General features: G+C 42.8%; 2 protein-coding genes across 3 annotated transcripts; both read right to left on the reverse strand.

Moving 5' to 3' along the window:
- Window positions 1-2,425: 2,425 nt before the first annotated feature.
- Window positions 2,426-15,389, reverse strand: rad54b (RAD54 homolog B (S. cerevisiae)). Of its 2 annotated transcripts, none has more exons than XM_022766178.1 (16): window positions 15,362-15,389; window positions 14,057-14,235; window positions 13,723-13,918; window positions 8,144-8,392; window positions 7,102-7,401; window positions 6,738-6,900; window positions 6,357-6,582; window positions 5,926-6,012; window positions 5,716-5,836; window positions 5,497-5,636; window positions 5,129-5,419; window positions 4,753-4,916; window positions 4,380-4,641; window positions 3,332-3,398; window positions 3,034-3,231; window positions 2,426-2,953 (listed from the first exon to the last, which is right to left on the reverse strand). In XM_022766178.1, exons 2-16 carry the CDS (start codon window positions 14,201-14,203, stop codon window positions 2,730-2,732), a joined length of 2,835 nt encoding a protein of 944 aa, XP_022621899.1. In that variant the 5' UTR covers window positions 14,204-14,235; window positions 15,362-15,389; the 3' UTR covers window positions 2,426-2,729. The 2 variants fall into 2 exon arrangements, with proteins under 2 accessions (XP_022621899.1, XP_022621898.1); XM_022766177.1 differs by having other exon boundaries at window positions 15,287-15,383.
- On the reverse strand, window positions 9,585-11,144 carry fsbp (fibrinogen silencer binding protein). Its single transcript, XM_022766179.1, has 2 exons — window positions 10,744-11,144; window positions 9,585-10,140 (listed from the first exon to the last, which is right to left on the reverse strand). Exons 1-2 carry the CDS (start codon window positions 11,118-11,120, stop codon window positions 9,585-9,587), a joined length of 933 nt encoding a protein of 310 aa, XP_022621900.1. The 5' UTR covers window positions 11,121-11,144.
- Window positions 15,390-15,419: the final 30 nt, after the last annotated feature.

The following is a 15,419-nucleotide window of genomic DNA, read 5'->3' on the forward strand; positions in this document are numbered from 1 at the left end:
GCTCCTAAGAGCTTTGCACAGACAGACAAATTCCGCCTCATGCACCCACCAGCACATGGCCTCTGAGACTGTTAGAGAAGTGATTTGGATCAATATCCTGCTTGGACGAGTGACACTCGTCTGTCAGGCACGTGTCCCATACCAATAACAAAGAGCTGGGACACAAAATGTGATTGCTCTGAAACAACAAACAGCATCTTACATTGCCAAAGCCAGGCCAGGGCAGTAGCTGTTGTAAGTTGCTTGGTGACAGTTGCTATGCCACCACTGGTTTCAGTCTGAGCCTCTTTAATGTCTGGACTCGTTGACTTTGTGTTGTGGTTAAGATGTGTTTCTTAGCCATGCTTTCTGCTCGGCTCTATGGATGGTCTGACAGTCAGTTGGTCCAAAACTTTGGTCCAGATTGAAATACCTCAACAGCATGAACTTTTCTACAGACATTCAAGGTGCCTAGAGCATGAATCCTAATAACTGTGGATGAATCCCTGATGTTTCCTCTATTGCCACCATGAGGTTCACATTTGTGGTTTTGTGTGATGGATTGGAAGGACAGTCATGAAATCTGGTGCAGATATTTATGTTCCCCTGAGGATGAATTGCAATCAATTTGATGATCCCTTCACTTTTCATCTACACCACTATCAAATACTTCAATTTGACTAAATGCTTGCAAAACAACATTCCCTCAATCTCAGCTAAGATGCTGAACATGCTAAACATTATACCTTCTTAATAGCAGCGTGTTAGCATTAGGACTGAATTGACTAGTCCCTTATTCCATCGGCAAGGGAAATGACAAGCAGCAAAGATCCCCAGCAGGATCTGAACCAAGGACTACGTAACCATGTGGGATCCCTGGGTCCTTTTTAAAGCAGAAAAGGACAAAAAACATTCACTGGTTTAAACGTCACAATTATATCTATTTTCTGGTTTTGCTGGGCTTTTATGATAATGAAATGAATATGTTTGGGTTCTGGACAAGACATTTTTAGGACATCACGTTGGGCTGTGGGAATTTGCAATGGGCGTTGTTTTCACTATTTGCTGAAACTTTATGGACCAAATGAGTTAAATGAATTTGATTAATCGATGACGACAATACTCCTTAGTTGCAGCGCTAGTGAGCATGTTAGCATGCTGACATTAGCATTTAGCTCAAAGCACTACTGTACCCAAGTACAATCTTACAAAGGCAAACCTAAACTGATGAGCTTCTTGAGGGCCTACATTGGATCCCAGACAGAAAACGACATAATTAATATATTAGGAAATATTTAAAGGTGCTATATGTTAAGTTGTCTGTGACGACGAATGTGTTTTCTTGCCAGGAGCGGGTGGTGGTGATAATGGTCGTCGACCAAGAGCTTCAGCCATTGTTGAAAGACAAGGTTAGAAGACACCCTCCCATCAGCACTACGTCTTCATGCTCTCATGCTGAACCGAGGGCAGACTGGACAGTACAGTCACTCATTATCGCAAAGCAGTATCATGAGCCGTGGTGATCCAGGGCTCGCTGGTTAACATGCAAACTTCACATGAGGCTGGAGACTTTGAAGCTTGGCCTAGAACTTGCATTAACAGTTTAAATTCACACTATGGCCACAGAGGAACAGCATGTGTCTGCATAACCGCCACACTGTCTCCAACACACTGCACACCCTGATAGGGAGCAGAGCTTCAACTGTCATACGCATAAAGGGAAAGTTTAACACCCGAGAGACCCAGTTATTGCACAACAAAGTTGCTTAACAATGACACAGAGTGGCAATCATCCAATAACTAATAATTACCCTTTTTATGTAAAGACACACATTGTATTGGCGCTCAGTCAATCTGAAAGACCCAAACACAAATCACATGTGAATTCAGGGCACGCACACACACATACACACGGATGCATGCAGCAACACACAACTACATAACTCCCACGCAGCAGCTTTGTGTTGAAGAGCATGAACAGACTAGTGTTATCCAAAATAACAGACTGAACAGATTGCAGTATGTCCCACATCTAAAACCCAGCTGATTTACCAGACATTAATGTGTAAAGTCATTAGATAATAAACTGTGATATCAAAGCACAAAAAGTCAGGTAAACGCACTTGTCCTTGTATGCTTTCATTCTTCTATCAGATAGAATACTCACTATGCCGCCAGCCAGAAACTACATCTTTTTCAATGAATGGCTGTATACGCTTTCTCTCCATATCACCCATCATCTGTGTCATGTAATCATGTCTCAGAACAACATCAATTTTCTGACACAGAAAATAGCACTCTAAATGGGCAAACAAGTGCCTTTCCTGCGTGTTAATCTACAGTATGTGGATATAAAACACCAACCAACACCAACATACCAGCTCTTCTTTCCACAGTAAGAATTCATCAGTCAATAAGAACTGTTCAACTCTTTAAAAACCTGTTTATTACACACATTTCTTTTGAATGTCATTCATTTAATGACATTCTACAGCAAATGTCTTTGAATAAATATAGAAAAACGAAGACGCTCGAGACAAGATACAGAATCTCACAAGCAATGTCATTTAAAACTGTTGAAAATTGTATTGCTGTTGTTGTCAAACTGTTAAAACATGGGGCAGTTGTTGAGTGTTTGACCACATATTGTATCCAGGCTGCAGACAAAGCCCAGAGAGGCTGGAAACAAACATGTAGAAGAAATTTATGTGTGTGACTCATCTATATCTGAAGTGTAATCTAGTATGTGTTTACTGAGCTGTGTGAGAGATGGTGGTCTGGAAGGCGAATGTGATGTGGTTCCGTGCGTGATCGAGGTAGGGGTCTGAGAAGGTGTGTGTGTCACCAGAGAAATGTCTCCACTGCATCAACTCGGACATGCTGAGATGCTTCTGCGCCGTACCCCCTCTACGGTCACCCTGACGACCGAGCTGGCATGACCTATCAGAGACCTGGTCCTCCTCCTCTGTGACAGCTGAGAATGAGGACAAAAGTGAGTTAATGAGTCTCAGTGAAGTCAAATAATGGTGTGTACTGGCATGTTTATGAGCCTACCCTGGACTGAGCCGTCCATGCTGCAGCTGCAGTTCAGCAGGTCGTGAGTTAGAGACGGAGTGTCCGTCAGGCTGAAAAGATCTCGCAGTTCATTGGTGGAGAAGCTTGTGTGCTCCGCCCCTTTGCCCAGGTCAACCACAGTCCCAGAAAGCCCCTGTTTGGACACCTGTCTCTGGAATATACGCTCCTCAATGGTACCTATGAGGAAGTGACACACCCAGGACATAAAACTGCAAATCAGTCTGATTTATAGTATGCTGAATTTTCTGGCTCATTGTGTATGTTGGTGTATTCTGACCTGCAGTGAGGAGACGGTAGATGTGCACAGTCTTCTTCTGTCCATCTCTCCATACTCGAGCCATGGCCTAGACACAGTACAGAAGGTAAAGTTGCATTAGAGAATGACACACATGTACACAGTGCCACCTGGTGGATAAGGATATATATCAGTGTGTTACTGTATAGTCTGACGGCGCTTTCACACCTGTAGTTTGGCTCATTTGGTCTGGACCAGGGAAAAAGACCTACTGTTGTTCATATTCACATTGACTTTGAACATTGACATTGAAGACATCAAGAGCTCTGAGCATAAAGTCGAGTGGACTCACAGGTAACTCATTAACTGGACAGTTTTAGTGATGTCATCGTCAGGACACACCTAGGGAAATCAAACTGTCGTGATCAAGAGCTAATTATTCTGCATTTTACTGCCTTTTATGTCTGTTTTCCGGTGTCACAAAAGTAACTGATTATTAGTTCAGATTGCAAGTGGACCTTTTTTTAATTAACAATAACTAGTAGGTCAGATCAAAAAAGGACAAAGTAAGTTGGTTTTCATCATAATAATACCTGGGTGGGGTGTGCGGTCACGATCTTTCACTCAATTTTTAATGAGAAACTTCCAAAATACATGGATTAGAACAACACGCCTCTGTTGGAACTCATTTCTATTTTCCAACTGGTCAGGTAAAATCCCCATACTCGCCAGGTGATGCACATACAGTACTTGTTACTATGGTTACCAAATTATTTGTATGCATGGAACTCATGCTAAAATCACATCTCAATCTAAAATCATAAAATCCTGTGATTGATTTGCTTTCATACTGCTTTGAAGTGGACCTTTACAGGCGGCTTCAGTTTGATTGTTTCGAATAACAGCTATCACAACAGCCCAACAAACCCCACTAAACAGGCAAACACACCAGAGTGACAGAGAGACAGATTGGCGTAAAAGCATAATCAATATTTGTGTGTAGGAAAGACAGAGCAGCTAGGTCAAAGAAAACAGTGTTACAGACTTTGAACTTTGTTGGCACGACTCTGTGCTCGTGTGTGCGTGTTACCTGAATGTCATTGGCAGGGTTCCAGTCAATATCATACAGCACCAGGTGGGACGCGCCGATCAGATTAAGCCCCACCCCTCCTGCTTTAGAGCTCAGCAGAAACACAAAGTTCTGAGAATAGGGGCTGTTAAAACTATCAACCAGCCGTTGTCTCTGGCTGGTGGGTGTTTGTCCATCTAGTCGGCAGAAGGTGTAGCCCATGTGCACACATAAGTCCTGGAGCAAGTCAAGTGTCTGAGTGTAGTTAGACACCACGACCACCCTGCAGGAGCAGAGATACACTGTCAAATCTGCAGATGCACAGTTTATACATACAAAACTACACTCTACACTCATGTAAATACAAATCTGTCCCAGACACACACACACACACCTGTCTGAAGGGCTGAGCTGTTTGATGGCAGTCAGCATGTCCGACAGAACCAGCAGTTTTCCAGAATCAGCAGTGCTGAATCCTCCTGAAGAGTAGGATTCTGGGAAGAGGTCAACCAGACCGTCATACAATGAGCTCTCCATTGATCCGTGGTCTGTTCTCTCCTGAAAACAGGACATCAGAGTACTCACAGTTAGGACGGGGATTCGGCCAAATCTCCAGGCACACAAATGTAATTATTACCTTTACCACAGAATGTATTGCCCACAATGATACTCAGAGTTTAATAAATAACTACAACATAAGTCAAACGACTACGATCATTATGTTGTGAGACTACTGACACTCCCGTTCTGACTAATAAAAAACATGTAACCTTGACAGTAGAGTGGAGCAGACCAGGGTGGTTACAGAGCTTCTTCAGTGCAGTGATGCAGGCAAGGTGTGTGTGAGTTTGCGTGGAGCTCTGAAGGCAGGCTCTGAAGACTCGATGGCACAGGAGATGCCTGTAAAGCTCTAGCTGCAGAGGGGACGGGTCACAAAACAACGTCCAGTCGAGACGAGGAGGCAGGTAGCGGTTGATGATCTCCTGTGTCCGCCTCAGGATGAACATGCCAGTCAGACGGGAGAGCTCAGCTGCACGCTCTTCTCCCAAAACCCTCTCCTCCTATTGGCAAAGAAAGATATGAGATATCTCTATACAAGGGATGCAGATTCACAGAAAAGAGACAGAGGGAGCATTACCTCTCTGCAGGACGGTTGTCTGGAACGTAGAATTGGCTCCTCATACACTTTCCTATAAGCAGTTGATGACCCAAGAATCCCTGGGTTAACAAAATCTATAATAGCATAGAACTCCTGCAGGTCGTTTTGTACTGGGGTGCCTTCAAAACACAAACACAATTTGTTAGAAAACCTTTACAAGAAGTCCTCCCATCTCTTTCAGTCACAGCGTGTGTTTACCTGTAAGTATGACCCTGCGATTACAGCTGAGGCTACTGAGAGCAGAGGACGTTTTGATGCTGCTGTTCTTTAATCTGTGACCCTCATCACAAATTACAAGACCAAACTCCACTTTTTGTACCTGGAAACACAAGGAAAATCAAATATAAAAACATGTCTCAACTGGTGCATTTGAAACAAGCTTGAAAGCGGGACTTGAGGGGAACATACCTGCTCCAGGCAGCGCAGCAGCATCTCATAGCTGATCACTAGAACGCTGTGCAGAGGAGATAACACAAACTGCTCTATCCTGTGGTCCTTTACATCAACCAAGAATGGATATAAATTATTTAATGCATGCTAGATTAAGGTAAATGCTTGATTCTGGCATATTTATAAAAAAGGTATTAAGTGTCTCCAGTAAATCCATTAAACCAAGAAAAATCTGACCAGTGGATTATTACATAAAACAAAACTGTAAATGGAAGAAAAAGTTAATAATTGGAAGAAGCTCTTAAATGTAAAGCATAATTAGCTTACTTGTAATGTAAAGTGCTATATAAATAAAACTTTGGAACTTCTGATCTACTAGAAATTTCTCTGCTCAATTTGCTATCTTGCTACATCTTCATGTAAATCCAAAAAATAGAATAGGGCCCCACCTGATCCACAGTGAAAACGCAGATCCTCTCACGGCCCAGCCACTTGTTAAATTCTGCACCCCAGTTCTGAACTAGGCTGCCAGGTGTAACCACAAGGATACGCTTAGCAACTGGTCTCCCACCGTACGGCCCCTGCTTAAGCATGGTCCAGGACAGTGCCACGCTCTGCAGGGTCTTCCCCAGACCCATCTCATCAGCCAGGATAGCACCGTAGCGACCCACAGCCCTGAAGCACATACACCAAACAGATCAACACAATCCATTAGGAATGCTGTTAATGGCCTGTGTCTACTCTTCCAGCTGTCAGGCTAAAACTGATTCATTTAGATGTTTCTTTAAACAAGCATTTGACAATACATGTTACAGGAACAGCTCCTTCACCTCATGCCCATGACACACTCATAGAGGAAGAGCAGGCCATCTCTCTGGTGGGGTCTCAGGTGAGTGGTCAGGTATGGGTCAACCACAACATCAACTACAGGAAGCCCGGACTTGTTATTAGACCACTGGTGGTTGGGGGATGGACGAGGCATCACCAGTGCACCTGAGGATGTGCAGTATATACACAATATTTCTAAATTAAAAGTTTTCTATCACAGCAAAATTTGACAAAAAGCTAAATATGGTGACACATATTTGCAAGGCAAATGATATTAAGACCCTTTCAGAATATGCATCTATGCAAAACCACAGATGGGAGTTTGTGCAGATGGGAGTTTTCAAGTTTCTGATTTAGACTACATACCCGGTGCAAAGGGGTCATGGCGAGGCCTAGAGGTTTGTTCCTCCTCTGGTTTGGTTCCTGGATGCTCTGCTCTTCCTACCTGGGTTGGGGGGCAGAACGGTTTGGATGCAAAACAACGAGGAGGGGGTGGAGCTGACTTTATGTGTGGCTCCTCTTTCTCTATTTGGACCTCTTGGAAACAACGTCCCCTGGCAAAGTCCTCAGCAGAAATGATGCCCATCACCTCAACCTCCTTCCCACCGATCATCAGGGTCTGTCCCTCAGAGAGAGAGGCCAACTCTGACACCTTGTAGCCACTACCTGCACACAAACATCCCCACTGAATTGACTGTATATTGGGAGAAATTACCTACTACTGCTCTTCTCAGCACTTCTCAGCAATTATATCGCTCTAAATGAGGGTTAAACTAAATGCCTGATAGATTATTTTTCATATCCACAAGTCTTGTTAGAGGAGTCATAGAAACAGATACCCATGGCAACATAGAACAGTCATGTGTATTGTCACTGTTAGTCTCAGTGGTGTTATAGGTTCAGTAAACCAGCAGAGCATCTCTACGAGAATGACAACAGCACAAATGAACAATGAATCAGACTAAGCTGTAAATTAGAACATACAATAAAACAACACAATACAACACAGTAAAACACAGTTAGTTCCTTAGAACAACTGGATTATAAAAAATGTGATCGGTTGGCTACATCACTACACTACACTACATACTATTGTGGTTTGGTCAGTAAAATCCAAAACCACAATAGGATGTAGTGCACAATACTTACTGTCAGCCATTTATCAAGATCAAGTGAGTGTCAAAATTCTGAGTGTGAAATGTATGTACTATACTGTATAGTATTAGTGTCCTCTCACAATGGAACAAAAAAGTTACATTTACACAACTTAATTGCTACTACTGTACCACAACTTCTGGTATTAAGATTTGCTCAAATGCTGCAGGCAACATGAAGCAGCAGCTATACTGCTTTTTCAATAATCACACAAAATTTGACACACTGATTGAACAAACAAAAAAGGTCTCACCTTTTCCGATGTCCTTTCCCTCCATGTCTTTAAGTGTGGCTGTGCGCCCTCTTGTCACCAGGACAGCATCACCCTCCCAGCGCTTGTGTTTCTTCTTACTGGCCTTACACCACATCACACTGAGGTAACGTGCTCCATCCTGACCGCAGGCAGAGTCTGAGCCTGCAGCTCCATTAACACAGGCTGAGCCTGCAGGAGGCTGCGGGGTTTGAGGAGACTTGGGAGTCAACTGAGGAGAACCATTCACTCCTGCAGCACAAAGACAGTGGAAAAAAAACCCAACAGAATGAATTTAGACACAAGTCACAGAAGCCATCAGCAGAGGTCACTGTTGCACTTCAGTCTGCACTTCACAGTAGACCTTCAACCAGGATGACAGTTCCCCTTCACATTCAAGCACCTGGAGCCACGAGTGCTTGGCTCAGAATGAAAAAAACAACATTTGACCAAGGAAGTTGTAGCAACATGCAACAGTGCAAATGTACGTTTATTTGGTTACCATGTAATCCTTTGCTACTAACATCTGTAACAATTATTAAAAATAAGACAAAAGACAGAACAGCTGATGTCAGGGATGTCTGACATGTAATAAACACAAGACCAGTAGAATACTGACCTTACATTTTTTTAATAGCAAACAATTGGACAAACTGTAAAAGAAACTGACAACACTTATATACCAACATTACAATAGAATCAATGTTGTAATTACATACTTTAAATAACAGTAACATCACAAAACCAAAACCACATCTCCCTTCTTTTGTTCACCCAACTGGCCAATTCAGCAACCAAAAACAATTTCTGACTGACCTTGATGCACTGAATTTGTCGTTATTAGCATAATACATTAAGGCCTTTGAAAGTTTAACTTGTGCTCAAATCCTGGTACGTCTGAAAATTTCTCAATTGATCTGGAGTTTTCTTTTTTCTTAACTCACAAAATTAAAATGCCTACGTTTTTTAAGTCTTATTTCTACAGACACCAGATTAGGTGGTGATTTTCAACAGGGCACTAAGCAATCTCCTTGATATGATCTGGTGCATACAGATGGGAGAAAAAGCACCAGCAGGGTACAAGTCAGTCACTACTACATATATTCCCTTCCAAAAGCTGGACTTTAACATTTATTTTACCTGTTTTGGCCCGTCACAGTGTCAGTAATGTGAGCATTTACACATTTTGTCATCTCTGCTCTCAATAAGTGCAGGAATGATGATGAATATCTAACCCTGATGAGCAACATGATGACTGATGGCAACAGAAGACAGTCCTGTCCTTCAATATTAAAACAGGCGATCAGTGTCTGTACGAGGCACTATGTTTCCAAAAGAAATTCAAGTTCTGAAACAGCTCTCAAACACAAAACTAATGAGAGTGATTGCTGCTCAGATTCTCTCTCTTTCCAACACTGGCAACAAATGTGTGTGTTCATGCTTGTTATAGAGGAATTGGCAGTCCGTGTCTCAGTCGCGCAGCCCTTAGTTTCTCCACTTTGATCTTGGCTCTCAGAAGTTCTTCCTCCAGTTCCTGCTTCCTCTTCAGCCCCTCCCTTTTCTCCTCCAGGTACAAGGCAACCTTTCTGTGATTGGCTAACACCAACTCGTGCTCCTCTTTGGCCAGGTGCAAAGGGCGAAACCTGTCGGGCTCGTGGTGAGGGTAGATGTCATTGGGGTAGAGGTCGTGGCGTAAGGGCAGCGGCGAGGTGGAGAGTGGGAGGTTAACAGAGGAAGGGGTGGGAGACAGGGATGCTTCGTAATCGTGGATGCTGCCCAAGTCCTGCTCCCCCTCCCGCTCCTGGCCTCCGTCCAGCCCTGGCCCTGTGTGCGTGGAGAGGATGGGTAGATCTGGCGGTGGTTTTACATCCTCTTCAGGGTCCAGCTGGACCACCTCATGGGGGATACTTGGGACAGCTGCTGAGTAATCCTGGAGTCCAGCCAGAGAAGAGCTGCTGCCAGGATGTTCAATTGGAGAGTTGTGCTTGCTGTATATTAATCTACAAATGGAAAGAAGGGTAAAAATAAGTGAAACTAGAGTACTTAAACTACATTTACTGAGTGTCTACATCTGTTGGTGTTAATGCACACTCAATAAATCAATCATAGGATTAATTTATTAATCAGAGTGGATGCATAAATTACTAATTTTTTTTGGCTGCTCGTAACAGTGGGTAAGCAAGTTCAAAACATAATTTAGGGTTTTAACATGTGATAAGTATTTGTCTCAAAACAGCACAACAAAAAATGCTAATTGACAGATTAATCAATACCAAGTGCTGAGTATTTTCTGTGTGAATGTACACTAACCAAAGCACAAACTACTAACCAGCTACCAGTAAGTGACGGCAGGACATGCTGTATTTTCCCGTTCAGCCTGACGATGTACAGAGTGTGTGTATTCTGAGTGGGCTTGGGGAGGGTGAGTTCAGCCCCTCCCCTCCCTCATCCTCTAACAGTTGAATCAGTGTCATGACTACAAACTGTGTGGAGCTAAGGATGGATGTCTGCGTTCACTAAACTCTCACCTGACTGTTGTGTTATCCTACAGGTTCTTTATTAAAAATGTGCGCCTGTGTTCATAGGCATATATCACATTGTACCTGCGCAGTGCCTGGTCCTTTTCGTGGATGGGCACATGGTGAAACAGGTGAGGGATCATCTCCATAATTCTCCTGGTTGGCTCGGAGATGCTCGCTCTGTACTCTGGCTGGGCGTGTCTCCGCTGCATCACTTCCTGCTTGGCTGACTCCTTCAGTCTCTTGTAGAGAGTCCTGAGGCCCTGAGCGGTGCGATGGGGTCTGTCCCCTCCCAGGGCGTTGTACTGCTCAGCCACAGTGTCCCAGCACTTGTTCTTGTCCACGATGACTGCATGCTTGTTGGTGTGCTCCTCCAGGATGCGGATGTGAGGACGGACCAGCTTCAACAGGTCGAGCTTCTCAGAGAGGGTGAAGTTGGAGGAGCGAGCTTTACCCACCATACTGGACAGAAACACAGAGCTGGACGCCATCTTATAGCATAGCGGACTCACACAGACCAAGTCAGGCCTATGGTTGTCACCCCTCAGTAACCACACTCGGTACTGTGGCTCTCCACTCTTCCCACCTGTCTTTTCTTGTCCCTGCTGCTGGCTTCTCTTGGTCCACGGTGATAAAGCTACCACTGGTCTAACTCCCATGCATGTCTCATTTGGCTTCTCTTCTTCTTCTCTAAATCAAGAATAAGCTATGTCTAACATGTGCATGGATTCATACACTACTTCTGGCTTCCCTCTCAGCTACGTTGCAAAACAAAAACAGGCTGTGCAGCACACAATAAGAATCAGGCTTAACTAGGCCAGCCTCGTTTAGGCCCCCGCCTACCGCGGAGGGCTTTGGATGAATTCCTCCCAGCTTAGGCTGACGTAGCTAAGCCGCTTAAGCCCAGCCCGACCTACTTACAGCTCGGTCTCTGTAAACCCCAAACCAAGCACAGCACAGAGCAGAGCACGGCCACACTGCCTCTACATTATAAGGCAAGGATGGCAGCTGCGGCTCTGTGTCCTGCACAAATGGGGGAAACAGTCTTCTGACAGCGTGTGACAGGTTATTGGAGGTCAGGAGTATATTTTCCTAAAGTGAGTGAGGTTTTGAAATAGCGCTGGCTTAACTAACTGAGTGGGGGAGGGGTTTGTGAGCGCGCTGCGCATGCCCGTCAAAACAGTCTGGTGGATGGTTACAATACGTCGCAACTCGGCATTACAAATACCGATTCATATTATCACAGCACGTGTTCAGGGCGCGTGTGGAAACCGTGCCGAGCCACACGCAAAGTGTGTGAGCTGAGTGTTTTCAAGGTGGAAAACAGAGGCACTAGTTGCTCTTGCAGACGAAGGGAGCGGTGGCTCACTGATCCCGAGCACAGTCCTAATCTGCCCGGCGCGGCCGCCGCACTACCCCGCTAATTTGCATAATGCTGGACCTGCTGTCACTCAACCTCAGACCGCTTGGTTTAACATCTATATTCAGTGTGTGTGTGTGTGTGTGTGTGTGTGTGTGTGTGTGTGTGTGTGTTTGTTTTATTATTAGCCACAGAGACGGGACAGTCAAGCAATGAGAAATGAGAGAGCGCTGTCACTCCGGTTCACTTCTCTCAGTAGCACACCGTTATTTGTGTAAAAAAAAAAAAAGGTGACAAACGAGGGAAATGAGGGACATTTAACTGGAGCACACGGGGCTTAAAATACAGTTCATTACCGTGCATTCAGATCAACTCAAAGCAACATCGAGGCTGTGTTGTTGTGACCATGTAGTTAATGTTTAATAGACGAATCTGTCTGTGTGAGGATAGAGACGAAGTGGTCAGATCTTGGCTGTGGCTATGTATTTAAAACTGTCAGGGTTTGAGCACATGTAGGCTATTTTTAAAGCTACTTTCTCATTTCTCTGATTCTGTAACGGCGTATGCAGTGTGCAGTATGCAGTGATTTGCATCAACTAGTTTACAGCTGAAATATGAATTTAGTAAAGAAATAAAACGCAACAGAGCAAACACATATTATATACGTCATGTCAATGATTATAATGACATTCCCTCCATTTACACAGCACAAAGTGGAAGACACTTATGTAGGTAAACATCATGGAAAAGTGATACAGTGTCAATTAGAACATTAATTATCGTATTATATTGTATATTTGGGTTTTTCTTGAGCAATGTACATGTACACTCACTGTAAATAACCTAAAATAAAGACAATGGGTAATAAAACAGGCATAAGTCAATTGAGAAACATTAGTAACTAAATTACCCACATCTAATTGGAAATGAACTAGTTCCTGGATGCTCTAAATAAGCACTTGTAGCAGAAAACACACTATATATTCATCTTACAGTTGATGCTTGCATTGCTTTTTAAACACACAGGCTTGGATGATCTTTAGCCCCCCTCTATTAAACTGATTGCAAATTACATTTCTTGTTAAGGTCTCAGAGCTGGCTATTTAATATTTTCTTGAATACAAATGTCTTTAGTGAACACTTGAAGACACTCAGCAGCCATCATGGGAGGGAAATGATAGCTTGTGACAGAGAATATACACATTTTTTGAGAAATTAAAAGAACTAAAAGTATATTTACAATGTCAGTACACGTGAGATCAGTCACAACTTTTTCCAGTTATGATGTTTCCATCTTCTGCATGACATTTTGAGTGTCAATATGGTATCAATATGAGTTGTGAATATGCATTCCCCAACTCTCACAAACTTCATACAACCATGTGATATCAGTATTACTGTAACAGGCACCTGAAGTTCCCGCAAAAACAAATGTGAAAAGTGATTATCATGCCAGTTATTTTGTTACATACACAATTTTCATTTCCTTTGCATTGTTATTTGCCTGAAGAAAACTTGGGACAAAATGCCACTCGATGAAACATAAAGGAGTTTTAGTGTGCAGGTGCCTTTCTATTTTCTCAGATATTTTTTGTATCCAGCACACACCAACATGGCCTCAACTTGTTGGTGCATTACAATCTGCAAATGGCTAATGTTGCACACAGCAGGTATTGTTTCAGCCATAAATCATTGTGTCTTACCTGCTGGTCTGTTGTCTTCTGCGTAGTCTCTGGTGCCAGCGTCAGAATATTCTGTCTCCTCCTCATTTTCCTTACTTTCCGTTGCACTGAGAATACGAGCCAGAGCCCTGGACAAGGCTGGAGCAGCCTGTCCAGCTTTCGGCTGGACATCACAGCCTGTCTTACTCTGAGCAGGTGCTGCTAGACTTCTCTGAACCTACATGACGAGAGGAAAAGAAAAGAGAATTTATAATTGGAGGAAATTTGAAACGACATTGGATGATGTATGAAGATGATGGGAGTCAAATGAATACTGAAAGATCGGATTGCAGGTAAAACGTTGTGAATAATTTACCTTTTCCAGTGCATTGACTAATCCAGGTTTCGGGGTCAGGGGCTTGGACTCAGCCATGTGAGATGAAGTAGACGCTCCGGGAGGCACAAATCGAGGCTTTTTCACTGCATTTCCAAGGAGCTGGCTGGGAGCTGCTGAGCGCCTCATTCTTATACTGGTATCCCACAATAATCTGTCTCCTAAAGAAAGAAAGCAATGACTATCAACACAATAATTAATTGTAGCAGCTAATTAGATCATAACAAACCCATTATCATATCTGCTAACTCAGTAGTCCAGGAACATCCAAGTATTTTTTAAGAGGCTCTGACAAAATGAGAAAGAATATGGTTTTCCGTTTACTAATCAGTACAGTGAGCTGTGTATAAGGTAGACTAGTGGACAGGTGGGTTTCAATCTCTTTATTGTTCATACCCATCTAAATCGGTGTTTCCTCTGTAATAATTCGATATTAACAACATTTGACCACAACAGAGATAAGGTTTAGTGGTGTATACATTTTTAACTAGCTTAGACACAGGAGAATAAAGATACATCCTAATATTTAGAGTTAATGTGCGGTATTATTTCAAGAAAAACTAATTGATTACAACTTCGACACAGGCTCGATCTCTTTAACAACTTATCACACACATATACCAAACGCTGTTTTCGTTGCATCTTCAAAAATACAACTCATATATACATTTCCCTCCTATTTCGTGTCACTGTATAGACACCACTTTGGATCTGTTATCTTATTTAGCATTTAACATTTTATTAACACATACAGTATATGACATTATTTATAAAAATAAAAAAAAATTAATTAAAAACATTTTAAAAAGTAAAACTGATTTATAGTGACAACATTCTATAAAAGTATAAAAGAGAAACATGTCTCAAAATCTGTACTATGTGAACCGTGAAGTCAACCACGGATTTTTTTGGAGATAAAACTAATGCGACCCATTCAATCTTAATTTTCTCATAGAGCGATTCTAAACAAGGGCTTTGTACCCTTTCATCATGTCTCAACATCTTTAACATGGAAAAAAAAAACAGCCGGCGACCGCAGGTTAACAATAATATCTCATCAATCTCTGTAGCGACATTAACCTGTTACATCGCTTTGGCAGGTTAGCAAGCGAGCTAACTCGCTAGCAACAAACACTCGCTGACACTGCTGACACGGTCTAAACTCGGCTGTAATATCATGTTAGATAACGTGTGACAACGTGTCATACATACCCAGGCGAACTAAAAGTTTGATGAAGACATTTAAGGTCACAAATTCTCACTTAATTCCAACTAAACTCATCTTACTTTTTCTTTACTAGCACTCGACTCTGTTCCGTTTCTCCCGCTGAATGGTTTGAAGAAC

The sequence above is a fragment of the Seriola dumerili genome, unplaced genomic scaffold (assembly GCF_002260705.1).
Source record: "Seriola dumerili isolate Sdu_G_001 unplaced genomic scaffold, Sdu_1.0 BDQW01000814.1, whole genome shotgun sequence".
Taxonomy (NCBI): Eukaryota; Metazoa; Chordata; class Actinopteri; order Carangiformes; family Carangidae; genus Seriola; species Seriola dumerili.